General features: G+C 61.3%; 4 protein-coding genes across 9 annotated transcripts in view; 3 read left to right on the top strand and 1 right to left on the bottom strand.

Annotated features, from left to right (window-relative positions):
* RYR1 (ryanodine receptor 1) overlaps positions 1–884 on the top strand; it is a 65406-nt gene extending 64522 nt beyond the window's left edge. The window contains exon 65 of the mRNA XM_054808185.1: positions 769–884. Coding sequence (XP_054664160.1) covers positions 769–884 — 116 coding nt within the window. The remainder of the gene's footprint in view (positions 1–768) is intronic.
* ECH1 (enoyl-CoA hydratase 1) overlaps positions 1–25919 on the bottom strand; it is a 76641-nt gene that overhangs the window by 46254 nt on the left and 4468 nt on the right. The window contains exon 11 of one of the 2 annotated variants that reach the window (XM_054808219.1): positions 19414–19426. The exons of the other annotated variant lie outside the window; for it this stretch is intronic. The gene's annotated coding sequence lies outside the window, so the exon portion shown is untranslated. Of the gene's footprint in view, positions 1–19413; positions 19427–25919 lie in introns of those variants that run through there. 2 annotated transcript variants of the gene reach the window in all.
* EIF3K (eukaryotic translation initiation factor 3 subunit K) lies at positions 1813–3686 on the top strand. The gene is made up of 8 exons (XM_054808221.1): positions 1813–1970; positions 2234–2332; positions 2448–2568; positions 2821–2895; positions 3023–3089; positions 3178–3255; positions 3354–3479; positions 3580–3686. The coding sequence occupies exons 1-8, from the start codon at positions 1822–1824 to the stop codon at positions 3609–3611; spliced, it is 747 nt and encodes a 248-aa protein (XP_054664196.1). The 5' UTR covers positions 1813–1821; the 3' UTR covers positions 3612–3686.
* On the top strand, positions 4246–24832 carry ACTN4 (actinin alpha 4). Of its 5 annotated transcripts, XR_008574512.1 has the most exons (23): positions 4246–4457; positions 13144–13258; positions 13544–13663; positions 15980–16066; positions 16146–16233; positions 16522–16600; positions 16747–16828; positions 17176–17261; positions 18908–19000; positions 19110–19340; positions 19634–19781; positions 20198–20348; positions 21061–21169; positions 21281–21421; positions 21642–21824; positions 22058–22192; positions 22391–22570; positions 22705–22851; positions 22936–23016; positions 23278–23343; positions 23649–23807; positions 23920–24197; positions 24255–24832. XR_008574512.1 is itself a non-coding variant. In XM_054808207.1 (22 exons), exons 1-22 carry the CDS (start codon positions 4317–4319, stop codon positions 24076–24078), a joined length of 2781 nt encoding a protein of 926 aa, XP_054664182.1. In that variant the 5' UTR covers positions 4246–4316; the 3' UTR covers positions 24079–24832. The 5 variants fall into 5 exon arrangements, 4 of the variants coding, with proteins under 4 accessions (XP_054664182.1, XP_054664181.1, XP_054664184.1 ...); XM_054808207.1 differs by lacking the exon at positions 17176–17261 and adding an exon at positions 17743–17828 and having other exon boundaries at positions 23920–24832; XM_054808206.1 differs by lacking the exon at positions 24255–24832 and having other exon boundaries at positions 23920–24232.

The raw sequence follows: 25919 nt of genomic DNA, 5'->3' as shown, positions 1-25919 counted from the left end.
TATCGGGGGTATTGGGGGGTCCCAGGGGGTATTTGGGGTCTTGGGGTTCTCAGGGGGTCTCGGGGTCCCCTCCGGGGGGCCCCCCCCCCCTCACCTGCCTCCATCTTGACGACCTTGATGGCGGCCAACTCGCCCGTGGCTTTGCTGCGGGCCTGGGGGGGGGGACACACAGAGAGGGGCTCAGGGGCCTCCCAGTACCTCCCAGTACCTCCCAGTACCTCCCAGTGCCGGATGTGCCGAGGCCTCGCGCCTCCGGTAGCGGCGGCGGGGTGGGGGGATGTGGGGGGGGGTCCCCCCGGGTACCGACAGGAAGGACCAGGATGGGGAACTGGGAGCACTGGTGGGGGGAACTGGGACGGCGATGTCACCCCGCCACCCCTGCCCCCCCCCCCCCCAGACCCATTTTGGGGGTACCCCCCCCCCCCCAAAATCACCTTATAGACCTCCCCGTAGGTGCCGCCTCCCAGGCGCTGCAGGACCTCGAAATCCTCCTGGGGGTCCCGGGTGGAGATGTGGAGGTGACGGGGGTCCATGGCGGTGTCACCCCCACCCACCCACCACCCCTCGTCGCCCCCGCGCGAGGCCCGAGCACCCACACACGCACCCACCCGCCCCCCCCCCCCCCCCACCACCGCCGCCGCCACCCCACAAGGCACCGCGGCGGAAGGGGAAACTGAGGCACGGCCCACTGGGGACCCGGGCATCCGGTTTCGGAGGGTGGCGGGGGCACCAGTTTGAGAGCGGGTTGGATTCCCAGTCTGGGCCCAGTTCAGCCTTACGCTGAGCCCAGTATGAGCCTGGCGTCCCCCCAGTATGAGCCCGGCATCCCCCCCAGTATGAGCCTGGCGTCCCACCAGTTTGCTCCCAGTGTCACCCCAGTATGAGCCCAGTGTCCCCCCAGTATGAGCCCAGCATCCCCCCAGTATGAGCCCAGTGTCACTCCCAGTATGAGCCCGGCATCCCCCCCCAGTATGAACCTGGCGTCCCCCCAGTATGAGCCCAGCATCCCCCCAGTATGAGCCCGGCGTCCCCCCAGTATGAGCCCGGCGTCCCCCCCAGTATAAGCCCAGCATCCCCCCAGTATGAGCCCGGCGTCCCCCCCAGTATGAGCCCAGCATCCCCCCAGTATGAGCCCGGCGTCCCCCCCAGTATAAGCCCAGCATCCCCCCAGTATGAGCCCGGCGTCCCCCCCAGTATGAGCCCAGCATCCCCCCAGTATGAGCCCGGCGTCCCCCCAGTTTGCTCCCAGTGTCACCCCGTAAGACCCCAGTGTGGCCTCAATGTGCCCCATCCACCCCGCTCCAGTGTACCCCACTGCGTCCCAGTACCCCCCCCAGTCTGACCCCAGTTTGTCCCAGTCCCACCCAGTGTAACCCCCCCCCCCTTCCACTCCCAGTTTGGCCCAGTCCCTCCCAGCATGACACGCCCCCTCCCCAGTTTGGCCCAGTCCCACTCAGTGAGACCCCCCCCCAGACCCCACTGATTTCCCCCCCCCCCCAGTTTGGCCCAGTAAAACCAGGTCGAGACCCCACGCCCGTACTGGGAGGGGGGAGTGGGCGTGGCCTGGAGTTGTGGGCGTGGCCTGGAATTGTGGGCGTGGCCTGGAATTGTGGGCGTGGCCCGGATTTGCGGGAGTGACCCGGATTTGTGGGCGGGGCTCGACTCAGTAGGCGGGGCCTGTTCCTGTGGGCGGGGCCTGTTCCTGTGGGCGGGGCCAGGGGGGTATAACCCACCTCCTCCTCTCCCCGCTCTCGGATTTCCCTTTCTGCGCCTGCGCGCCTCTCCTTCAATCTCCCCACTCGAGTCCTCCACCTTCCCGTCATGCCCGGTGAACGCCAGCGCCGGAAGCGGAAGTTACCTCGACCACCTGAGCCTTGTACCGTTCTTCCGGTTCCGGCGGTACAACGAGTCATGGCGCTGTTCGAACAGATGCGGGCTAACGTGGGCAAACTGCTGCGGGGCATCGACCGGTACCGGCGGCGGGAGAGAGCCCGGGGAGGTGGGGGGAACTTGGGGAGGGGCGGGGAGTATCGACCGGGATCGGTGAAGGGGGAGTAAGGACCGGGACCGGTGTACGGCTCATAGGCCTGTAATGGCGGTGTGGGGGTGATGGGGAACGAGGGCCGGGAAGACCCCGAGAATGGGATATTGGGGGCGGTGGGACTCGGTATGGGGTGCGTAGGGTGGCTCCGGTAAAGCGGGGTACGTGTCCCCCCCCCGCCTTTCCCCGCAGGTATAACCCCGAGAACCTGGCCACGCTGGAGCGCTACGTGGAGACGCAGGCCAAGGAGAACGCCTACGACCTGGAGGCCAACCTGGCCGTGCTGAAGCTGTGAGCGGGGCCGAGGGGGTGGTGTGTGTGTGGGGGGGTGAGACACACGGGCTACTGGGGTGGGGGACACCCGCCAGTCCCCCCCCTAACACCCCCTTGTGCCCCCCACCTCCAGGTACCAGTTCAACCCGGCCTTTTTCCAGACCACCGTCACCGCCCAAATCCTGCTGAAGGCCCTCACCAACCTCCCCCACACGGATTTCACCCTCTGCAAGTGTATGATCGACCAGGCCCACGTATCCCCATCCCTTCGCTTTGGGGGACCTCCCCTCCCCCGTGGGTGTCCCCCAGCCCCTGTCCCCCTCCACTCCTCCCCGGTGAGCTGAGTCGCGGTGTCTTTACACCACCGCGCCCCCGCCACCCCCCAGCTATTGACCCACAGACCCGAAATTTAGGGATTTGAGGGGGGGGGGAGTGTGGTGTGATTTGGGGGGACAGCTCTGGGCCTTTCTGCCCGTGTTTTCCTTGACCCCCCCCCCCGGCTCCAGCAGGAGGAAAGGCCCATCAGGCAGATCCTCTATTTGGGGGAGCTGCTGGAGACCTGCCACTTCCAGTCGTTCTGGGTGAGTTCTGCACCCCCGGGGGGAGGCACCCCAAGGCAGGGAGGGGCACCCCAAACCCAGGCAGCGTTGGGGGTGCTCCCCTAGCCTCCCTGGGATGTTAACGAGCATCCCTCCCCCACTTCCACAGCAAGCTCTGGATGAGAACATGGAGCTGCTGGATGGGATCACCGGGTTCGAGGACTCCGTGAGGAAATGTGAGGGGGAATTTTTGGGGGGGGGGAGGTTTGGGGGTGCAGGGAAAGGCCCAAGCAGCTGACGTGGGGTCTCCTCCTTCTCCTGCAGTCATCTGCCACGTGGTGGGGATCACCTACCAGCACATCGACCGCTGGCTGCTGGCTGAGATGTTGGGGGACCTCTCGGGTAAGGGGGTGACAGGAGGGTTTGGGGAAGGGATTGGGGGGGGTGGTGTGTGGGATGGGGACTGAAGCCCCCCCACCCCACCCCGCCCCTTCCTGCAGAGGCTCAGCTGAAGGTTTGGATGAGCAAATACGGCTGGACGGAGCCGGAGCCCGGGCGGATCTTCATCTGCAACCAGGAGGAGAGCATCAAGCCCAAGAACATCGTGGAGAAGATCGACTTCGACAGTGGGTGTCGGGGGGGGCAGGGAGCCCCCCCCCCCGAGCCTGGGGAGCCCCCCCCCAACCTGGAGAGCCCCCCCTCACTCTCCTCCTCCTCTTCCCGCAGGTGTCTCCAGCATCATGGCGTCCTCCCTCTGAGCCCCCCCATTTTACCATGTGTGTCCCCCCCCCTTTTTTTAACTGGCTCCACCAGTAAAGGGGAAGCCTCCATGGCGCTGTGGTCCTTTTTGGGGGGGGGGGGTGGGGGGGGGTGGGTGTCCTGGGGGGGGTGACACCCCTCTGGAGGGGATTTGGGGAGCACGGGGCGGGGGGGCGGCAGGTTTCCCCCTGGGGGGGGGGGGGGGGGCAGCCCTGGCCCAGGGGGGGGGGTGGTGGTGGTGGAGGTACCTGGGAGGCCACGCCCCTTCCAGCATGGCCACGCCCCTTCGCCTGTGACCACGCCCCTCTATGAATATTAATGACCTCACTGTGGGTTGAGTCACCATCTGCGTCCTCGGGCGCTCGGCGCTCATGAATATTAATGAAGGGGCGTGGTCCGCAGCGGCGAGCGCTGGCGCCGATATGAATATTAATGAGGTTCACGCCCTCCTTTATGCATATTCACTTAGGGGGCGCGTCGGGCGGGGAGAGGCCGGTGGGCGGGACTTGAAGGCTCGATGGGCGTGTCTACGCGCCTATGGCGGAGGTGGGAGGGCGGAGCGGGGGGCGCCGCGCATGCGCCGTAATGGGCGGGCGTGTCCCCGGGCGTGGCGGGCGGCGCATGCGCAGCTGCTTGGGGCGGGCGGCGGGGGCGCAGAACCGGGCGGCGCGGCGGCAGGAGAGGAGCGGAACGATCGCAGCGCCATGGTGGATTATCACAGCGCCGGGCAGCCCTATCCCTACGGTGGTAATGGGCCCGGCCCTAACGGCGACTATATGGCCCAGGAGGATGATTGGGATCGAGACCTTCTCCTCGATCCCGCCTGGGAAAAGCAGCAGCGCAAGGTGGGCCCCGGTTGGGGGGGGGGGAAGCTGAGGTGTCGGGGCCTGAGGGGACCCCTGAGGCGTCAGGACCTTGGGGGGGGGGGCCCTGAGGGGTTGGGGGCTGAGGGGACCCATGGGGGGGGGGGGAGCTGAGGGGACCCCTGAGGCGTCAGGACCTTGGGGGGGGCCCTGAGGGGTGTGTGTGGGGGGGGAAGGGGGGCTGAGGGGACCCCTCAGGTGTGTGTGTGTGTGGGAGGGGCGCTGAGGGGACCCCTGAGGCGTCAGGACCTTGGGGGGTCCTGAGGGGACCCCTCAGGTTGGGGGGGGGGCTGAGGGGACCCCTGAGGCGTCGGGACCTTGGGGGGGGGGGTCCTGAGGGGACCTCTGAGGTGTCAGGACTTTGGGGGGGGGGCCCTGAGGAGTTGGGGACTGAGGGGACCATGGGAGGGGGGGGAGCTGAGGGGGACCCCTGAGGCGTCGGGACCTTGGGGGGGGGCCCTGAGGGGACCCCTGAGGCGTCAGGACCTTGGGGGGGTCCTGAGGGGACCCCTCAGGTGTGTGTGTGGGGGGGGCTGAGGGGACCCCTGAGGCGTCAGGACTTTGGGGGAGCCCTGAGGAGACCCCTGACGGGGGTGTGTGGGGGGGGTAAGGGGGGGGCTGAGGGGATCCCTGAGGCATCAGGACTTTGGGGGAGCCCTGAGGGGTGGGGGTGGGGGGGGAAGAGGGGGCTGAGGGGATCACTGAGGAGACCCCTGAGGCGTCAGGGCTTTGGGGGGGGGGCCCTGAGGGGTTGGGGGCTGAGGGGATCACTGAGGAGACCCTTGAGGTGTCAGGGCTTTGAGGGGGGGCCCTGAGGGAACCCCTGAGGCATCAGGGCTTTGGGGAGGGGGGGGGGGTATCTGAAGGGAACCCTGAAGCGTTAGGGCCTGGGTGGGATGAGGGGGCCCCTGAGGGGTCGGGGGCCGTGGGGCCTGAAGAGTCGGAGCCTGAGGGGGGGGTTGTGGGGACAGGTGAAGGGTCGTGGGGGGGTGTCTGAGGTGAAGCAGGTGCTGGGGGAGCCCCTGAGGGAGGGGGCGGTGGGTCTGGAGGGGGCTCTGAGAGGAGGGGAGCGAGGGGGGGTCTGGGGAAAAGGAGGGGGTGACGGGGACAGGGGATGCTGGGGGGGGTGCACCCCAAGGGGACACCTGGGGGTGCTGGGGAAGGGGGGGGGACAGGGGGCGCTGGGACTGTGTGGGACCCCGGGGGCTGCGATTTGGGGGGCTGGTACGGACAGCCCAGGGTGAAGCCTGGTTCAGAGGGTCGTGCTGTGGGGGGGTGGTGCGTGGAGAAAACAGCCTTCCCCCACGCCTGGCTTCGGAAAATCCCACGTCCCCTTCTCCGGGGGTGGGGGGACACGCACACAGTTTTGGCTGCAGTGTGGGCTGCGGGGTGGCCGGAGGAGCCAGACGCCACCAGAGCCGGGGTGTAAAAGCATCCGGAGAGAAGGATCCGCTCCCTGGGACAGGAATGGGGAAATAAGGGAGAGGATAAAAGGGCACTAGGGGAGAGGCGGCAGCAGGGAGGGGCAGGTCCGAAAGGCACCGTGGGGAGAGGGCGACGTTCCCGGCACCCTCAGCCCCTCGCCGGGGGTCTCGGTGAGAAGTTGGGGGGTACGTTTTGTGCCGTACCCGAACGTCGTGACCCTCCGGTCTGCGCCGGGCGTCGTGGCGTGGCAAAACCCGCTCGCCCGCGGTCGGGACACGTCCCTCCGGCAAGCGCCGTGAGCTCTGACCTGCCGCTGTCTTCCTCCTGGTTAATTATTGGAGACCGTTTGTGGGCAGGCGGCGAGGTGGCCATCTGCTATTTTGTGTTTAATTGCCTTAATTGCAGGTTATTTAGGAAGGAGGGGGTTTCAGACCCCGCAGGTGGAGCCAGCCGAGGGGGGGGGACGCAGCAGACACCCCCCCCCCATCTCAGGCTGGGAGGAGCGGCGTGGGTCACCGCGCCGGTGCGGACACCTGTATAAACTCAGAAATGTGAACGCTGGGTTTCTGTTGCCATAGTTACAGTGGTGGGGGTTTTTTTGTTGTTTTTTTTTTTTTTTTTATAAAAGAAAGAAATCACAACTCAACAGTATAATTTTTGGTGAAGGAAACGCATGCCAGGCCTCCTCCTCCTCTTCCTCCCTGGAGCGGTGTTTCAGCCAGCCCCGACCCGCCGCTTTCCAGCTAGTCCATAACATATATATATATATATATATATATTTTTTTTTTTTTTTTTGGCTATTGGCCTCGGTTTTAACGAGATTTTTGGGTCTGTTGGTGCTAAACACCCGAGTTTCCATGCGGCAGGGCTGGACACCGTGGGGGTCTGGAGGAGCCGGGGCCGTGGTGCTGCCGCGTTTCCTGGCCCCGCCGTGCCGCAGCCTGACGCGGAGAAGGAGACGCGATATTTGGAGAGGGTTTTGGCTGACGCACGGCTCGGCAGACCCGCCGCGGAGCTGTTTAGTCTGGGGAGGGGGCGTGAGGCGGGGAGGGTGAATGGCGCCTCGTTAACTTCGGGCGGAGAGCTGGCTAATTAGCAAGCTTCAAACCCCTGGTCCCGATTCGGCACCTGGCCCATCGGAAGCGTTTCCCGGGTCTTTCCCCTTCTCTGTCCTCCATCCGCAGCCGGCGGTGAGTTTGCCTCCGCAGTGGTTCTTCCTCTTCTCCTCCTCCTCCTCCTCCCCCTCGTCGGGCGAGGGGACAGGCACGGACACGCTGCCCGGAGCGGAAAGCCTCCGGCAACTCCAGAAATTTGGGGATCCGGCTTCCCTGTGTATCCCTGTTTCCCCGAAGGCGAGGATGAGGCTCAAAGTCAGCCCTGATCCTCACGGGAGGAATAGACGGTGTCGGAAGGACCAGCGTGCTCGTCCTCAAGTTAATTAAATTTTTTTTTTTTTTTTTTTTTTTGGAGTGGTTTTCTGTCTTTTTGATCTCGAGGGAAGCTACCGGCACGATGAACATCCCGCTCGGCCGGGGCTGACTTTGGAAAGGGAAGGAGGCGGCGAGCTTCAAACCCCAGATGCCTTAAACATCTGCCGCGCCGCAACGGAAGCGACCGAGGCCTCGTCCCGTCCCTCGCTGCGGGGAAAGGCAGCCGGGAATGGAGGGATGGAGATGCTCGGAGCGTGCCGGTACGGAGCCGTCCCAACGGCTGTGGTTTTTCTTGCTGGTATGTGTCCAGTCCCCGGGGTTTCTCCTCTGGAATCTCAGCTATGTGGCTGAAACAGCGGGGCACGATCCGACGGCCTCCGTCCTTCCTGGCATCAGCAAACACACTGGGGTAAAAAAAAAAAAAAAAAAAAAAAAAAAAGGAAATCTGCCCGTTTCCGACACTGGTGGTACTGGAAAAATAACTCGGCGAAAATAGAAAATACAGTGTCCTTGAGAGCGATAACGAGCCCGCGGAGCGGTAACGAGAGCGGTTCGGGAGATGCTGGTCCCGCTTCTCACAACACGGTCTGGTGCGTTGGAGTTATTAATTGTACCCGCCGCTGGCTCGTCGGATTCGGACTGCCCTGTGCTGCTTAACGACCTCGGCGTGTTAACGAGGCCGGGTTCACGGCCGGGGTTGATGTCTTGCCCGCGGCGAGGACGGGCAAAAGAATCGCTTGTGGCTTCGCCTCGGCTCCCCCGAGATCACGGACGTGATGGAGGAGCGGCTGCTTCTCCGCTGCCCGGCTGGATTCTTGGTTTCTCTCCAAAGACAAAACATCCGGCCCCGGGAGTCCTCCGCCTAATCGGAAAACATCGTCGGCACCCTCGGCCCCCTCCGCCTCGTGCGCGGCGGCTTTCGGGCTCGTGCCCGCAGCGGGATTCACCTTTAAACCCAAAAACGATTCCCGGTGCGATGGTAGAAAGATGCTCGTCCCGATGGCTGAGGCCGGGTGTGGTTTTTTTTTTTTTTTTCCCTCCGATCTTTAAGCCCCTTTTGGGGGCTCTTTTTTTTTTTTTTCTCCAAAATAATCCACCTACTTAATCCCGCTGAGGCAACTTCTCAATCCCAGGTTGGATCCTTGATGGCAGATTACTTACCTGGTCGCGGTGGCGGCACGTTAATGCCTGTTTAATGACGCAGACCTGCCGGGCAGGAGCCCCGGTTACGCAAAGAGCTGGGGAAACGATCTGGCAGGGCTTTCCAAACACCACGGCTTTTCCTAACGAGGACGACTGATGACCCGGGATCGGGAAAATGAGGATTTTTTTGGACCTTGCGCTCCTCCTCGGAGCCGGTGCCAGGACGAGGGGTGCTGGTCGGCGGTATAAATGAGCCTTAATTCCTCCATCTGGCCATTTGGCTTGCTAATATCTCCCTGGTTTTCCCTTTCTTTTTTTTTTTTGGGGGCACGTTTGCAGCCCATATCTGAACCTCTCCTCCCACCTCGGGCAGGGTAGCGGCAGCGCCTGGTTTTAGGGAGGGGGGGGGAAAAAACCCCCAAAAAACCCCCAAAAACCGGCGCGTACAGCAAAGCCGGACCCGGCTGAGGACCGGGAGGTGTGCCGGCTCTCGGCGCGGAGCTTCTCATCCTCGCAGGAATGCGGGTACGCCCGCCTGCCTCGCCTGCGCCCTTATCTTCCCTAAAAACAGAGGCACCGGAGCCGACGGCATCGCCCTGGCTTGGACCCAGCTTCGGAACAAGAAGAATTTTGCCTCTTTCTCCATCCCAAAACCCTCAAAATCGGGGCAGGCTCAAGCTGCGACGTGCCGGACCCCTGCGAGGGTTTGCCGTGGGGGGCCGTGCCTCCCCCGGCTGCTTCCTGCCACCGTCCTCTTCTGAATTAGCTGCTTTCTCCCCAAACAGTCGAGCCAAGAGCCTAATAAGGGAAAAGAATGAAGAGAATCTCCGTGATCCGGCCTCCCCCGGCCCCTCCGGTAGCAGCAAATCAGAAAAAAAACCAAACAACAACAACAACAACAAAAAAAAACCCCAAACCCACCCCACGACGAAGAAAACGATGAACGATTGAAAAGTCGGGAGCAAAACCGGGCTGTGCCGAGCCGGTGGCTGCCTGCCCGTCCCGGCGTTTCGGGATGCTACGGTCAGCGCCTTGAAAGGCAAAACCCCGTTAACGACGCCCTCCTAACGAAGGCAGGACCGAGGACGGGAGACGTTGCTCCTCGGCGTCCCTTTTCTCCCCATCCAGAGAGAAAAATCCTCATTTCTCTTGAGTTTTGTAATTTTCCCCCCCCCCCCCCCCCTCTTTGCTCGAGCTCCTCAAAGGAAAAGCGGCCGCAGCGTCAAGCTGAGCCACTAGCAACCCTAATTAGCGATCCCGCTAATTGCTGGGCTGATACAGACGGGTCCGAATGCTTTGGGAAATGCCTGTTTCTTCTCCGGAGCTTTTGTTTAGTCTCCGCGACATCTTAAGAGCAGGCCGATAACTTGGAGCGCAGGAACGACTTCCTGCCCTAACGAGCTTCCCGTTGGCGGCCCTAACGAAGGGAAGGCCCCCCCCCCCGCCCCCGTTACCCACCCGAAACCCTCGGTGGGCTCCTCCGTCCCTTTCCACGCGCGTGGTTGTGGTCAGGCTGGCGCTGCGTACTCCCAGGCCGGATGTTTTTTTGGGGTTTTTTGGGGTTTTTTTTGCTTAAAAACCTGAAAATGAGACCAAAACCCGCTCTGGAGGAACCGGCGGTGCTATCGGGCCACAGTCGCCTTCGATCCAGGTCCCTCTCACCAGGGAAAACGCTCACAGGCTAGAGAACGCTATTTTAAAATATAAAAAAAAAAAAAAAGAAGAAAAAATGTGCTATTCCAGTAGATTTCTAAAAAAAGATGGTTTGTTGTTTTTGGATTTTTTTTTTTTTTTTTAAGGACAAATTATTGTCGGCGGTGACTTAATGGAAAAATACCGATAGAGTTCTGCCCATAAATCTCCCCAAGTAAACAAAACTCTCGGGCTGTGCCGTGGCCTCCGAGGACAGCGGAGAGGATTTCGGTCAGGTTTTTTTTTTTTTGAGTCGGTCTAAAGTCTGGGTCGATGTTTGCCTTAAAAGGAAGGAAGGTTGCAAAAATAACACCGGGATCGTTCCCGTCGGAGCTGGGCAGAGCCGATGCCGCCCGGTGAGCTCGTGGGGTCAAAAATAAACCCCCCCCCCCCCCCCGCCTCACTCCCCTTCCCTGGCAAACAAAATCCCCTCGGCATCCCCGGGACCGGCGTCCGGGGAAGGTGCGGGGCCACCTTATTCCTCCCCGACAAAGGCTGCTTTGATACAATGCCTGGAAAGTGTTTCTCCAGCGCCTCCGTGGGAAGGAAATTCCAGAAACATGTGTGGAATCTCCTTTTTTAGTAACTTTTATTCGTAACACATTGCTGCGGGGAGGGGGGGGGAAAAAAACCTGCTCTTTGCCCCGCCAACCGGTCCTTAAGCTCCGGCTTCGTTAGGTTTGGTTCATCTCATCCGGTTTAGGCTCAGCTCCGTGCCGAGACGGAACGAGACGCTCTTACCCGAACTGCTTTTTGGGGTGAATTTGATGGGTTTTAGCTACTGGGCTCTGAGCATCTTGGCACCGTCCTGATTTGAGGGGGGTAAAAGCTTCGGTTCCCGGGCTCCAGGTAGCCCCGGTCGGGCGAGAGGGGTCCTGGGGTGGGGGAGAGCGAGGGCTCGGTGCCGCGGCTGCCCGGTAGCCGTAGGAAAAGAAATTCACGGGGACTTGGAAGAGATCCGTCACCCTCTGAGGAAATGAGCTTCTGCGGAGAGCTCGGAGGCTTTTTATTGCTTTCTGCGACTATTTTTAACTCCTCGACCGTTTCCATAGCGTTTTGGAAACAAGCACGGGCTCTTGGCGCCAGTGGGGGGACGACCTCGGCCGGTGGGTTTTGTCGCACGGGGTGCGATTCAGCTCTTGACTCGTCTTTTCCACGTGCCGGGGCTCGCTTCGCAGCTGCTTTCGCCGTCGAGTTTTTTGAGTTGTTTTTTTTTTTTTTTTTTTTTTTTCCTCCATCCTCCCGGCCCGCGCATCGCGGCGAGCTCTCGGCCGGCTCGCCTTGTTCGGTGACAACACCCCGACACGCCTGGCGGAGGCATGCGGAGGGGTATGACGGCTGTCGTTGCCGAACCGTCGTTCAGGGACGCTCGATAAGCAACCCGGGAACACCCTCGCCGGGCTACGGATTTTACCTCTCTCCTGCCCTTATACGGTCATCTCCGCTTTCCTTGCCAATCGGGATGCCGAGCTAGCCGCGCCGTCGGCCCCCGGGACGAGTCACGGAGGTGACCTAGCAGGCGTGAAATGGGGAGGAAAGGTGGTTTGGTTTTGTTTTTTTTTTTTTTTCAAATTTTTTTTTTTTTTGCCAAGCCTGGCACGTTCACGGTGCCGTGGGACCGCTCCTCTGCCGTGCCCGTGGGCTCGTCCAAGCTGTCCCGGTCTCTCCGTCGAGACGTGGGCTGCAAAAACGGCTTTAACAAAGGGAACCGCTGCGTTTTCCCCGTGAAGGTGACCCCGCTTTCCTGTTTAAGGTCAATCCTGGCGTATTTGTGTTTCTGACGCCGAGAAGCCAGCGTCCAAGCTTCGTGAGAAGCAGGCGCAGATCCCTCGACAGTTCAGCCGCGGCGGCCGGAGGGTGTTTCTTCTCCTAAAATCCTGCCCTAAAACGCTTTCCCCTCATCCTGGTGGGATGAATGGCTCGTTAAAATCTGTCGCTGCGGCATTCCCCGGCCGTGAGCTCACCGCAGCCCACGAGCCGGCCTGGAACAATGCTCCCCGTTCAGCTGCTCCCCTGAGCCGTGCCGTGGTGGCAAGGAGAGCGGGAGGGACCTGAGTCACCCGAGCCGGTAACGGGACCATCCGAAAGCAAACCGTGGCCGGCGGCTTCGCAACGGTCTTGGATTGCGGACGGAGGGAACGGGAAGGATGGCAATTTCACAGAGTAAACTTTGCCGCCCGGTTAACGGCGGTTTATTTCCCCACCCCGAGCCGAGGTGCCGGCAGCTACCGGCGCAAATCCGGAGCCTGAGCCTCCGGCTCTTTTTTTGTAATAAAAGCTGCGAGTTCAGGCCGTAATTCGGCCTCTGGGGAATAACACCCCGCTCCCGGGAGAGACCGAGACGCGTCCCAAAACCCTCGGCGCAGGAATCTGCTCTGTTTGCAGTTCGGCGTCTTGACCTTCGCCAGCCGCTGCTGGCAAATATTTGCTGCCAAGCATCCGAGGCGGGGCGGGGGGGGGAACGGAGCGGAAAAACCTCTCCCCTCCCTGGCAAAGGCGTTACTGCAAACCCCCCCCTCCGCCCCGGGGCGCGTGGGGTGTGGGCAGGCAGGGCTGGCTGCCTGTTTTGCAGGCAGCTGCCAGCTGGGACATCCTTCCTCCTCCTCCTCGCTTGGCACATTCCGGCGGGATGAATTCCCCCGTGGGTCTCCAGCGTCCCGGAAAGAAAGCGGAGCCGGGGATCCGCCGGTGCCGCGGGGTGGCTTTTGTTGCCAGCAGATGTCAAGGCGTGCCGGCGGGGTCCCCTTTTCCCTGTTTATTCTGTAAAATAACGCCCCAAACCTTCAGGCCTGGGGTTTGACGACAGCGCGGGGCGAGAGCTCGGAGATGGGGACGAGTAGCGTCGGCCTGGGGGGGACGCGACGAGCGCAGCCCCCGAAAAGGGGGAGTCGGTGCGTTGTTTCCCAGCGAGGGGTGATTTCTCCGGAGCTTGGGGGTCCCCGATCTGACCGTCCTCCCTCCCTGCCTCGTCCTCGCAGACGTTCACGGCTTGGTGCAACTCCCACCTGCGGAAGGCCGGCACGCAGATAGAGAACATCGACGAGGATTTCCGCGACGGCCTCAAGCTCATGCTGCTTCTGGAGGTGATTTCAGGTCAGTCCCGCTCCGTGCCTTTGCCGGACAGGACGTGTTGGTGCCACCTCCCGTCCCTCCCACCCGTCGACATCCCTGCGAGGTTTCTAAAGCGGCTTTTGGGGACGGCGGTGGGGTTTTTTTATTATTTATTTGTGCAGGAAGACCTCAAAGGAAGTCTTTTGTCCCTTGGCCTCGCCTCTAAACGCTCATCCTCCTCGCTGTTTTGTTTTGGGTTTGTTTTTTTTTTCTTTTTTTTTTTTTGCTGGTAACCTTACTTTAATCACGCTGGCTTCTCCTTTCCAGGGGAACGATTGCCAAAGCCGGAGCGGGGTAAAATGAGAGTGCATAAAATCAACAACGTGAACAAAGCCCTCGATTTCATCGCCAGCAAAGGCGTCAAGCTGGTCTCTATCGGAGCTGAAGGTGAGTCCGGACCTCCGACGTGTCTACGGTGACGCGATCCGGCCCGCGCCGGCTAGTGGGAAGTCTCGCCGGCCGGCTCTGGCTCCTCCGTGTCACCCGTGACCCGCGGTCCGTGCCCGCTGCCCCGCAGCGTGACGCCGCGAGCCGACGCGGGGACCCGGCACCCAACCGACGTGCCGACGCCGCCCTGCCTACGATTTGCCTGGTTTATGGCAGCCTGGCACGGCAGAGCTGGTATTTTGAAGGCGGTATTACAACGCCCTGGGTGAGTCACGGCGCTGGGCGGCGTACCCGCATCGCCGGGGAGGTGTCGGCGTGGGTTTATCGCTGCGCCCGCCGACCGCTCTGCGGTTGAGTCAGCTTGGGAGGCGCCGCCGGTCTCGTCGCCGCGGGGCAGCCGGTGCACGTGGTCCGGGCGAGCTCAGAGGTTAAAGGCGGCGCGGGCTCCCGCTCCAAGGTCACTGCTATTTTGGGGAAGCCGTTGCACAACACTTTTTTTGCTGGACTCATCAGGAAAACGTGGCTTCTTCCTGCTTGCGGCCGAGCCGGGTTTGCTAGGCGAGGGGTGATCCCCTTCTCCCGCGGCGAGCTCCGGACAGGTTGCCGCGGCCGTCCCGAGGTGTTTCGGTTGGTTTTTCTGCCTGCGGACAGGGAGGTTTGGTGATCGGTTAAAGGCTCGGCTTTCTCCAGGGCTCATCGCTGCCTTGCCTAATTCCCGCCGGTTCAAAAAAAACACCCAAAACCCCTCCTCTAGAAAAGCCAAATCTTTGCACCTGCGTCGTTCCGAGTCACCCTGCCCGCTGTTCGTGCTGGCAGGAAGAACTTTATGGTTTAAAAAACAAAATTCCTCCCATTAGATGAGGATCTCTGATTTTCCTCAGCCGGCTCTGCCCCAGCTGGATCCATTTGGTCCGTCCTCACGAAAAACAACCCGGGCAAACGGAGCAGCAAAAAAAAAAAAACCAAACCCCTTTTTGCTTCAGTTTTTTTTTTTTTTCCTCTGGTCGCAAACGAAGCGGAGCGTGTCCTTTGCCTCGGGGAACGGGCTCGGCGTCGCCTTTGCACAGAGCACGTGGACGTCGAAGGGTTCGCCTTGCAAACGCCGGCTTGACGTGGGAGAGGACGCGGCGCCGACGCGGTCCTGCGAGCCGGGAGCTTGCCAGCTACAGAGAAGCGGCTTAAACGCCGGATTTAATTCCCCCTCCGCCTCGCTTGGAGGTCTCCGTGCTCCTCCCCGGGGCCGGGGGAGAGGATTTCCCGGTCCGCGCGGCAGCCGGGACCGTTCGCCTTTGGATTTACTCGCCGCTGAGGAAGCCCGAGGGCTGCCCCGGAGCTTTGGGGTGTTTTTTTGCAGGGGACGGGGCCCCGTTTGGCAGCGGCTCACCTTGCAGAGCCAGTTTTTTTTTTTTTGAATAGGCCGGGAGACCACGGCTCGCTCCGAGGTTACATCTTTGAAGTCTTGTCGGCCGGCGTTGCTTGCCCGCTGGCGAAGACTGCCTGTTCCCGAAACCGGTGCATGTCCCAACTGGTGCCGCATTAAAATACGAGCTGCGAGGGCGCGGTGGCGGTTACAACAGCCGTTTATCCACCAAATTCTCCCACACGTCAGCTTGAACGGTCACTGCAAGCAACCCTTGGAGTTATCTTGACTTAATCCCTCAACCTTCCACCCAAAACAAGCGCTTGGGTTGCTCAAGAGCTGAGAAATGTCGTGTTTCCCTCATCGAGGAGCGACCTTTCAGCCTCCCCGGCCAGGGTGGGAGCCCGAGCTCCTCGGGAACCCGTGCTTCGGCTCTCCTCGGCGGTTGAACGAGCCGTGCCGTCGGCTTGGGACGCGGTGGGAACGCGGCAAGTCGCCGTCCGGATGCGCTGAAGATGTGACGGCGTGCCCGGAGCCGGGCGTTAACACCACCGTGGTGAAACTGGGTTAGGAAACGTTAATTTTGGAGGACGTTTGCTCCGGTTCTGGACTTATTTTGTCGTGAAAGACGCAGGGCGAGGAGCCGACGTGTCCCAGGCGAAGAGCAAGTCGCACGTCGCGTCGTCGTCTCGTAACTTCCGACGTACCGGGTGAAAGCACGCGGCGAAATCCAAGCGTGGGGTGGGTTGGGTGGTGAGCCCAAATCTGGGCTCCGGGGCGCTGATCCGGCAGCTCCTGCCTGTTCCTCCGCAGCCGAAGGCGAAGCGCTGCCCGCGTCTCTTGGGATGACTCTGTAGATGGGAAGGGACGTCGGCCGCCTCCGGCTGCAGGGAGCTGAACGTCTGTGTTTTGTTTTTTTTTTTTTTTTTTATTTTCCCCACCTTTTCGGCTTTCAGAGATCGTCGACGGCAACGCGAAGATGACGCTGGGCATGATCTGGACCATTATCCTCAGATTCGCCATTCAGGACATCTCGGTGGAAGGTAAGGGGAAAGGGACACCGGCGTCGCGCTCCGCATCCTCTCTCCGGTCGTTCCGTGAGCCGCCGTTGTCCTTTTGCAGAGACTTCGGCGAAGGAGGGCTTGCTGCTGTGGTGCCAGAGGAAGACTGCTCCCTACAAGAACGTCAACGTGCAGAACTTCCACATCAGGTAACCTTCCTCGGCTCCGAGCTCCGCTCCTTCGCGCGCCGCTCCCCCAAAGTACTCACCGGCGAAGCTTTCAGCGCGGCTGGGAGGGTAAAAGGCACCTCATGCCGGTTTTGTTATTTTTCTTGCTGCGGTTATGCCTTGAAATATCCGCCTCTTCTCCGGGAGGCGTTTCCAGGAGAGGTTTTCCAGGAAATTCGCAAGTCGGGGAGGGCTTTGGGGACCCTCCTCCGCCCGGCGCTCTGCAGCAGTTTGTGAATTTAAGCCCCACTCTCCCCTTTTCTCTTGCAGCTGGAAAGACGGTCTTGCTTTCAACGCCTTGATCCACAGACACAGACCGGAGCTCATCGAATACGACAAACTCAGAAAGGTAAAACTCGGACGGTAGCGCAGTCTCTTCCCCAAAAAACGAGCTCGGAGCCGGCAGAGAGAAGCACGGCTATCCGTCCGTCCGTCCGTCGGCTTAACCGCCTCAGCGAGGCGTCCGCGCTCCTCTCAGCCATCTCCTCTTCCTAGGACGACCCCGTGACGAATCTGAACAACGCCTTCGAAGTGGCGGAGAAGTACCTGGACATCCCCAAGATGCTGGACGCAGAGGGTAAGCTCTCCTAACGCGCCGCCGAAGGGCGACGACGTCGTCCGCATGTCGCGAACGGTCCTGGTCCTTGACGGCAGATCCGCTCCTCCGGGCGTCGAGGAAGCGTGCTGGCGAGTCCAGCCTCGCTCGGAGCTGGGGAAAGGGGGTGGTTTAATATCAGGGAACCGTCTTTAACGTGCTCTTCTGCCCGTACAGGTGTATTTACCTGACTTTGAAGAGCTCCTTGTTGGTGGGATTCCAGCCTAAAGAGGAGCTGGCTCCTCGGCGCAGCGTGGAGAGCGAGCCCGGCTCGTGCCGGAGGCGGCAGACCTTCCCCTCTCAGTCTAACCCTTGTTGTTCGCTTGCAGACATTGTCAACACAGCTCGTCCTGACGAGAAAGCCATCATGACCTATGTGTCGAGCTTCTACCATGCCTTTTCTGGGGCTCAGAAGGTACCGGAGGCGGCTGCGTCCATCTTGCTGTAACATTTCCAACTGCAGCATCCTACACTCACGCGACTTCTCTTTCAGATGGCCGTTGTTGTCTCTCGTTGACTCGGGGAACCAAACCTCGGCTCGTTGACCTGGGTTTAAAAAAGCCGCTCGGCTTCCCCAAATCTTTCTGTGACTCCGTGCCGGCACAGCCATGCCGAGGGGCTGGCAGAGCGCCGGCGCGGCGCTAACCCGGGGCGGAAAGGAGCTGCCCGGCGAGGCCTGGGAGCTCAGCTCTAGCTCAAAACGAAGCCTCGGCACCTTGCGAGGGGCCGAGTTATTAAGCAGGGGAAGCGAAGCGGCAAAAATAACCCCGTCAGCCGGCTCTGGTTTGGATCGCAGCCCCCAGCAAGCGCTTGTTTCCCTCCGCTGCATGCCCGAGGGGGGCCGAGGATTGCCACGCCGCTTCTTCACCCTCTCTCCTCCCTTTCTCTCTGCGCAGATATTGTAGGCACTCTCAGGCCCGATGAGAAGGCCATCATGACATACGTTTCCTGCTTCTACCACGCTTTCTCGGGTGCTCAGAAGGTGAGCTTTGCCGGCTGGAGCTGCACGCTTGGGTCCAACCGCTACTAACATCGGACCTTCGGGCTCCCGAGGGTCGTTTGCGCTGCTGCACGGCTTCTGGAAACGTAAAAAAAAAAACCCCAAAAAACGGGGCCAGCTTTAGCTCCGCTTCGCTCGGGAGAAGGGCAAAGCGTAAACCCCCCCCCTGTCCAGGAGGAGAACCGGGCTGGCTCCTGGGCCAGAGAAATCTTTCCGGGCGTAGCGTAGCTGGGCTCTTGTCACCGTACGGGGCAGGAGGGAAACCGAGAAGAGCCCAAGTGCCTGTTTGCACCGCGACCCGGGGTTTCTGATTCCGGGCGGATCAGCAATTAGCGTTTTGTGCTAATCGGAGGGATTCGGGAAACGAATGAGCCTCTCGGACAGGTTTCAGACCTCTGATGCCTAGGGGTTTGGGTGTTTTTTTTGTTTTTTTAATTTTTTTTATTGATTTATTTTACTTTTCCCCTGTGGCAACTCCGTTTTTCCTCTTCCCCATCCTTCCATAGACCCTCTCCGCTATTTCTGTTGATGTCTGGCTTTCAGCTCCTCTTGTTGGACTCTTTTTCTGTGCTGCCTACCAAGGTACTCGATCCCCCAGGCTTATCTTTTCCGCCTCCTCCTCACCCTCCCACCAGAAGACCGAAGCACGGTGCTTAGAGATGGGTTAAAAAAAGGAGGAAAAAAAAAAAAAAAAAGAGGAGCAGCCTGGATGCGATGGGCTTTCTCTGTGCAAATCAGCACCAGGGCCCAGCGTGTCTCGCTCGTGACGGCGGCGCGCTCGGCGTGGCCGCGTTTTTCGGGGCTCCCGGCACTCGAAAGCCGAGTTTTCCGCGAAGCCGTTGGTAAAGGTTTGATGCTGGAACTGGAAATCGCCCCGACGGTCTCGGGCTTTCTGCAGCCTCGGGGAGCTGCGACTCCCAAATCCCCCCAGGATGGTCGGAGCGCTGCTCCGGCAGAACCCGGCGGGGGGGGGTAATCCGGTTGGGATGGGGACACCGCAGCCTTCCGCGGCTCTGAATCCCCCCCCCACCCCTAATCTTGTGCTGCTCTTTCCCCTCCAGGCCGAAACCGCGGCCAACCGCATCTGCAAAGTGCTGGCCGTCAACCAGGAGAACGAGCACCTGATGGAAGACTACGAGAAGCTCGCTTCCGACGTAAGCCACCCGGCCGCTCCAGCCTTGCGGGGGGGGACACCCCGTTCCCCCTAAAATCGGCTTCTCTCTGCCGTTTCCCACCTCCCACCCACCAAAGTCTTCCCCGTAGCTTTTGGAGTGGATCAAGCGCACCATCCCTTGGCTGGAGGACCGCAGCCCGCAGAAGACCATCCAGGAGATGCAGCAGAAACTGGAAGACTTCCGCGACTACCGGCGCGTCCACAAACCCCCCAAAGTGCAGGAGAAATGTCAGCTGGAGATTAACTTCAACACTCTGCAGACGAAGCTCCGGCTGAGCAACAGACCCGCTTTCATGCCCTCCGAGGGGAAGATGGTCTCGGTGAGCTTCCCGTGCTGGCGGAGAGCGGAGCTGGGAGATCTTGGGGGCGGAAAGCGCGATGGGGTGGGAAGGGGGGGGTGTGTGTGTGTGTCCCCCCCGTTTTAAGGCTGCGGTTGAGAGCATGGAAGGGTGGAGCTGCTCTCCCAGAGAGGGGTTTTGGGGGTGGATTCCTCTTTGGTTTCTCCCAAAAACCTGTGCTGATGGAAGACAGGGCTCCCAAAACGGGCGGAAGAGCTTCCGAGGGGCACGTGGCTGTCCCCTGAGCCCGAGCCCCTCTGCCCTCGTCCCCCCAGGACATCAATAACGGCTGGCAGCACTTGGAGCAAGCCGAGAAGGGCTACGAGGAATGGCTGCTGAACGAGATCAGGCGGCTGGAGCGGCTCGACCACCTGGCCGAGAAGTTCAGGCAGAAGGCGTCCATCCACGAGGCCTGGACCGAAGGTTGCGGATTTCGGGGACGCGGGGGGACGGGGAGGTTTCATGTCCGTGGCAGGCGAGTCGCCTCGACAACGATGAAGCCCTCGGAAAGCAGCTCGACCCTTTTAAAATCCACAAGCTGCCCCGCTGGCGCGAGCGACCGGGCTCCCTGAGCCGACGCTGCTTTTGGGAGGGGTGACAAACCCCTGGCAGCACATCTCGGAGACGCTGTCTGGTATTTCGAGGTTTCTGGGGGCTTTATAAGCTTGGGGGGGGGCGGGGAGGTGGCCGGGGGGGAAAGCTTTTTGTTTGGGTCCGTCTGCCGAGGAGATGCCGCCCGCGGGCTCTCCTGCCGCCGAGGATTCTCCTCGGTGCGTACGGAGGGGGACAAAGCGCCAGCCCCGACGGGGAGGTGACGGCCCTCGTTCCTCTGTTCCTAGGCAAGGAAGCCATGCTGAAACAGAAGGACTACGAAACCGCCACGCTGTCGGACATCAAAGCCCTCATCAGGAAGCACGAAGCCTTTGAGAGCGACCTGGCGGCGCACCAGGACCGCGTGGAGCAGATCGCTGCTATCGCGCAGGAGCTCAAGTACGCCCCGGGGACCCCCGAACGCCCCGGGGACCCCCGAACGCCCCGGGGACCTCCCGTGCTTCGGCCTCTTCCTCCCCTGCTTTCCTCAAAACCCTTCGTTTCTGGGGTCTCGCGGCAAAACCCGGGCCACGGCTCACCTCCGAGCGCCGCGCCGGCGGCCGCCGCCTGCGCACAGTGCCCCTATTGTTCTGCCCGTCCCTTCCCCCTCCTGTTTTCTCCGCTGCTAGAATACGGTTATTGTAAGGCAGCCCGGGCAGCCTGGCTCTTTTTTCTTTTTTTTTTTTTTTTATTTTTTATTCCTTCCTCCCCCCCCCCGGCCCCAGTCAGATAAACTTGCACACAATTAGTACGCTGAAAGCCAAAGGCAGGGCGAAGCCATGAAAGGAGCCCTTATTCCAACGACTCGAGTCACCGATAACCGGGAAACGGGGACACGCGGCTCGGGAACGTGGAAAACGCCGAGGCGCGGAGCCGGGCGGAGGCCGAGGAGCCGCGGTGGCTCAGGTCTCGCGCGCGACGGGCTTTTAACGAGCCCCGGCAGGGCTCGGAGCCGAGAGCATCCCTGCCTCGGGATGGAGCGATGTAGGGGGGGGCTTATCCCATCCCAAAGCGGCTCTTGGGGTCCCTCCCAGCCCCAACCTCTGTGTCCCCACCCCGTATCCTCACCTCGCTGCGGGTTTTTTTTTTCCCCCCCCCTTCCCTGCTAAAGCGAGCTGGATTACTACGACTCGCCCAGCGTGAACGCTCGGTGCCAGAAGATCTGCGACCAGTGGGATGTCCTGGGCTCCTTGACCCACAGTCGGAGAGAAGCTCTTGAGGTGAGAACAACCCGTCGCGGATGGGGACAGAGGGGACGGGGCCACCCTTGGAGGGGGATTCCCTCCCTCCCTCCCTCCCTCCCTCCTTAAATCACTCCCGGCCACGTGCAGAAAACGGAGAAGCAGCTGGAAACGATCGACGAGCTGCACCTAGAGTACGCGAAGAGGGCGGCCCCCTTCAACAACTGGATGGAGAGCGCCATGGAGGACCTTCAGGACATGTTCATCGTCCACACCATCGAGGAGATCGAGGTAGGGAGCCGCGGGAACGGCGCGAAGGTTCCGTAGCCTTCGGCTTTCTGCGGAGACGTCTTCCCTCGGCTTCTCGACCGTTGTTCGTGCCGGCTCTGGGGCCTGGGAGAGCCGGGGAGCTTCTCCTGAGGGAGGAGAAAGATGAGCTGGTGTAAAATCGCTCCTGGAGCAGCTCCCCAGACCCAGAGCCCGGCTCTAAGCAGGGTCCCGTCTCCTGCAGGGGCTCATCGCCGCTCACGACCAGTTCAAGTCCACCCTGCCCGACGCCGACAAGGAGCGCGAGGCCATCCTGGGCATCCAGAGGGAAGCGCAGCGGATCGCGGACCTCAACAGCATCAAACTCTCTGGGAACAACCCCTACACCTCTGTCACCCCGCAGATCATCAACTCCAAGTGGGAACGGGTAAGCGCCTCCTCCGGCGTCAGCCGAAGCGCCCGCGAGGCCTCTCGCTTGTCTGCCGGCAAATAATAACGAAGGGATCGTCCGTGGAGCGCCAGCTCCTGCTCCCTCTGCTGCCGGATCCTCCGCAAGCTCCTTCCCCGTCGCGCCCGGAGCACCGGTGGTTTCGCCGCCGTGCCTTTCCGTAGTCCCCGTCGCCGCGCGGCTCTTCCAGCGCCGTCGCTTTGTCCCGGCAGGTCCAGCAGCTGGTGCCAAAGAGGGACCATGCCTTGTTGGACGAGCAGAGCAAGCAGCAATCCAACGAGCACTTACGGCGGCAGTTCGCCAGCCAGGCCAACATCGTGGGGCCCTGGATCCAGACCAAGATGGAGGTGAGGGCGATCCCGGCCCGCTCCGTGGGCTCCGCCGGAGCGCCGGGCAAGGCAGAGACCTCCGAAAAGGAGCGTCGGTGCCTCGCGTTAGCCACGAGCGGTTCGTTTGGGCGGTTCGTTTGGGGCTCGTGGCGTCGCTCCGACCCTGACCCGGCCCCGTTGGGCTCGTTTCGTTCTTCCTCCCCCTTCCCTTCCCAGGAGATCGGTCGCATCTCCATCGAGATGAACGGCACGCTGGAGGACCAGCTCAACCACCTCAAGCAATACGAGCAGAGCATCGTTGACTACAAACCCAACATCGACGTGCTGGAACAGCAGCACCAGCTCATTCAGGAGGCGCTGATCTTCGACAACAAACACACCAACTACACCATGGAGGTGGGTGCCCTCACCCCTGTTCCCTGACACCCAAAGGTGCCCCTAGCCTGGGCTCCGGAGACGACAAACCGACTCTCCCTCCCCCGAGACCCTCACGGCGCGTCTCTCTCTCTCTCTCCCCGCCCTCCCTCCAGCACATCCGCGTGGGCTGGGAGCAGCTCCTCACCACCATCGCCCGCACCATCAACGAGGTGGAGAACCAAATCCTCACCCGCGACGCCAAGGGCATCAGCCAGGAGCAGATGCAGGAATTCAGGGCGTCCTTCAACCACTTCGACAAGGTACCCAGGGGACCCCGAGCGCGGCGGGGCGCTGAGCGCGCCGCCGCGCCCGGGACCAACGGCGCGTCTCTTCCCGCGTCGCAGGACCACGGCGGCGCCCTGGGACCGGAGGAGTTCAAAGCTTGCCTCATCAGCTTGGGCTACGACGTGGAGAATGACCGACAGGTACCCGGCCTCGCCGCCGGAGCCGCGATTCACCTCTCGCCTTTCTCTCTTCCTCCCCGTCCCGTGGTCTTCCTCCCCTTCCTTGCACGCTCCTCCTCCCCGTCGGCTGCCGAAACGCCTCCTATAACGGACTCTGCCTCTCTCCTCCCTGCCCTCCTGGCTCTTCCTTCCTCTTCCTCTCCGTCTCTGCATGCGCTCTCCATCTCTGCCCTCTGCGGCCGGCTCTTTCTCCTCTTCCTCCTCTTCACCCTCTCGGAGTAGAAGCGCACGGGAAGCGTGGACACCGATGACTTCCGAGCTCTCCTTATCTCCACGGGATACAGCCTGGTACGCTATCTGCTATTTCTCCTTGGGTTTTATGGGGGTTTTTCCCCCCCCCCCCCCCACCTTTTTTTCCTTTCTGACCTTTTCGTCGCCGCGAACCTCTGGTGGGAAGAGGGCTGGAGGGGGCCGAGGCCGAAGGCCGGGCGCCGCCTTTGTGTCACGGCGCTCCCCGAGGACGCGCGGGAGATTTCCCTCCCGTCGCGGCGCTCTGACGGTGGGTGAACGGCGAGGAGCCCGGCAAAAATCCCTCGCGCTTTCCTCTCACCGCCGGGTCCCCCGCCCCCTTTTTTCCCGCCCCCCCCTTCCAGGGTGACGCCGAATTTAACCGGATCATGAGCGTCGTGGATCCCAACAACAGCGGCATCGTCACCTTCCAAGCCTTCATCGACTTCATGTCGCGAGAGACCACCGACACCGACACGGCTGACCAAGTCATCGCCTCCTTCAAAGTCCTGGCCGGGGACAAGGTGAGACGCCGCCGGGGTCGGTTTTGGAAAGGGGGACGTGGTTTTGCCGCCTGGGTCCTCACCCCCCCCTTTTTTTTTTTTCCTCCCCCCCCCCGCCTTCCCTGCACCCCAGAACTACATCACGGCCGAGGAGCTACGGCGGGAGCTGCCCCCCGACCAGGCCGAGTACTGCATCGCCCGCATGGCTCCCTACCAGGGCCCCGACGCCGTCCCCGGCGCCCTGGACTACAAATCCTTCTCCACCGCGCTCTACGGCGAGAGCGACCTCTGAGCCGCCGCGGCACCGGCACCACCAAGCGCTGGCGCTTCCCGGCAGGAGCCAAACCCCCGGTTTTGGGTTATTTTTCCCGCCCACCCACCCTCCCCGCGCTCTGCACCCACACTCGCACACTCTCTCCTCCCCGGGGGAGCTGAGGTGGGGAGGGGGGGGGGGGTGTCACAGCAAACCCCCCCCCTCCCCACCGTCGCCGCCCGGTTATCCCCGCCACGTAACCTATGCAATGATTTCTTTTGGGGTGGTTTTAGTTGGGTTTTTTTTGCCACTTTGCGGGGAGCGGCGGGGGGGGGGTCCTCACCTTTTAGTCAGGTTTCTCGGCAGGGGAGCAGCGGCGCGCCCGGCAGCTCTGGCTCAGATTATTTTTTTTAATATAAACCCCTTCTATTTTTTCAACTGACGAAGAGGAGCCCCTTCCCCCCCCCCTTTAATTTATGCCTCTCCGTAGCAGAAAAATCCCACCGGGGTCTTTGCCCCAGCTCGGGGAGGAAGGGGGGGGGGCCCCAGCTCAGCCCCCCCTCCCTCCCTCCACCCTTGGAGCAGGTTTTTCTGAGGACCAAAAAATAAAAAAAAGAAGAGAAAAAAAAAAAAAAAAAAAAACCAAAGCCTGATCTTTTAAAATTTAAATGAAAACCAGAAGGTTCCTATTTACTTTATTAACTTACGGATTTATTATATAAATATATATTCACCTAGCAGCATCTAGTACCGGTTTTCTTTGTCATGTAATTAAAATATTGCTGATAACTGTTAACGACGGAGATTCTACCGTTCCTCACCGCTGTCCTCCCTCCTCTCCTGGCTGGGGGAGCATCGGGACCCCCCCCCATGGCCCGGGACCCCCCCCAGGACAATAAACGGTGTCAGATTTTTAAGGGCGATCAGCTGCATCTTTCTCTGCGGGGGCAGGGGGCAGGAACTCCTCCTCATCCTCACCGGGAGGGCAGAGCCCCCAAATATTCGCTTTGGGACCCCCCCCGTGTGCGCGTATACCCCTGCTTTGTGCCCCATAGAGCTGTAGAGAGACCCCCCGGTACCCCGTATCGCCCCCCGGTACCCCGTATCGCCCCCCCGGTACCCCGTACCCCCCCCCGTACACGTATGTCCCTCTTTGGGATGCCATATACCCCCCCCCCCCCCCCCCCGTGTCCGTGTCTCCCCTTTTAAGACCCCCACATTTGGGACCGTATACGCTGCCTGTGGGGCCATATATCCCCCACGCAGGACACTACAGCCCCCCTGTGGCCATGTAGCCCCCCCCGGAGCCCCCATAGAGCCCTTTTTTTGGTGCCCACCTCACCCCCCCGTGTGCCAACACCCCCCCTTTAGGACCCCACACACCCGCTTTGTGCGTATAGCGCCCATAGGGAACCCCGCAGAGCCCGCTTTCGGACCCTGCAGCCCCCTTCCGCGTCCTTGCGGCTCACGTACAGCCCCCTATAGCTGGATTTGGGACCCCATATACCATATGTGCCCATATAGCCCCCCCGGAACCCTGTACAGCCCCCCCGTTTGCTCTTGCGTGCCCCTTTGGGACCACCTATCCCCCCCACCCCAGCGTACGTATAGCTATAAGCTCTATAGATCCCCTCCTCCGAGCCCATACGGCCCCCTCCGGGAAACAAATGTTACACAACCCCCCCCCCCCCATATACCCCCTTTGGTCTCTCTCTATATGGCCCCCCCCATGCCCATATAAATCCCCCTTTAGGTCTCTATACATCCCTGTGCCCATATACCCCCCCTTTAGGGCTCTCTATATACCCCCCCCCTTTAGGTCTCCATACGTCCCCGTTCCCCCCCCCAGGTCTCTCTATACCCTCCCCTGTGCCCATAAA

This window comes from Grus americana, chromosome 34 (genome assembly GCF_028858705.1).
Source record: "Grus americana isolate bGruAme1 chromosome 34, bGruAme1.mat, whole genome shotgun sequence".
Classification (NCBI taxonomy): domain Eukaryota; kingdom Metazoa; phylum Chordata; class Aves; order Gruiformes; family Gruidae; genus Grus; species Grus americana.
This window is presented reverse-complemented; position numbering and strand designations above follow the sequence as displayed.

Excerpts from the sequence above, each read along its gene's own strand:
- EIF3K (XM_054808221.1), top strand. The coding sequence starts at position 1,822 with ATGCCCGGTGAACGCCAGCGCCGGAAGCGGAAGTTACCTCGACCACCT. Across the intron at positions 1,971-2,233 it reads CTGCTGCGGGGCATCGACCG|GTATAACCCCGAGAACCTGG; the intron begins GTACCGGCGGCG and ends CTTTCCCCGCAG. Across the intron at positions 3,090-3,177 it reads CGAGGACTCCGTGAGGAAAT|TCATCTGCCACGTGGTGGGG; the intron begins GTGAGGGGGAAT and ends CTTCTCCTGCAG.
- ACTN4 (XM_054808207.1), top strand. The coding sequence starts at position 4,317 with ATGGTGGATTATCACAGCGCCGGGCAGCCCTATCCCTACGGTGGTAAT. Across the intron at positions 4,458-13,143 it reads GGGAAAAGCAGCAGCGCAAG|ACGTTCACGGCTTGGTGCAA; the intron begins GTGGGCCCCGGT and ends TCGTCCTCGCAG. Across the intron at positions 19,001-19,109 it reads ACGAGAAGCTCGCTTCCGAC|CTTTTGGAGTGGATCAAGCG; the intron begins GTAAGCCACCCG and ends TCTTCCCCGTAG.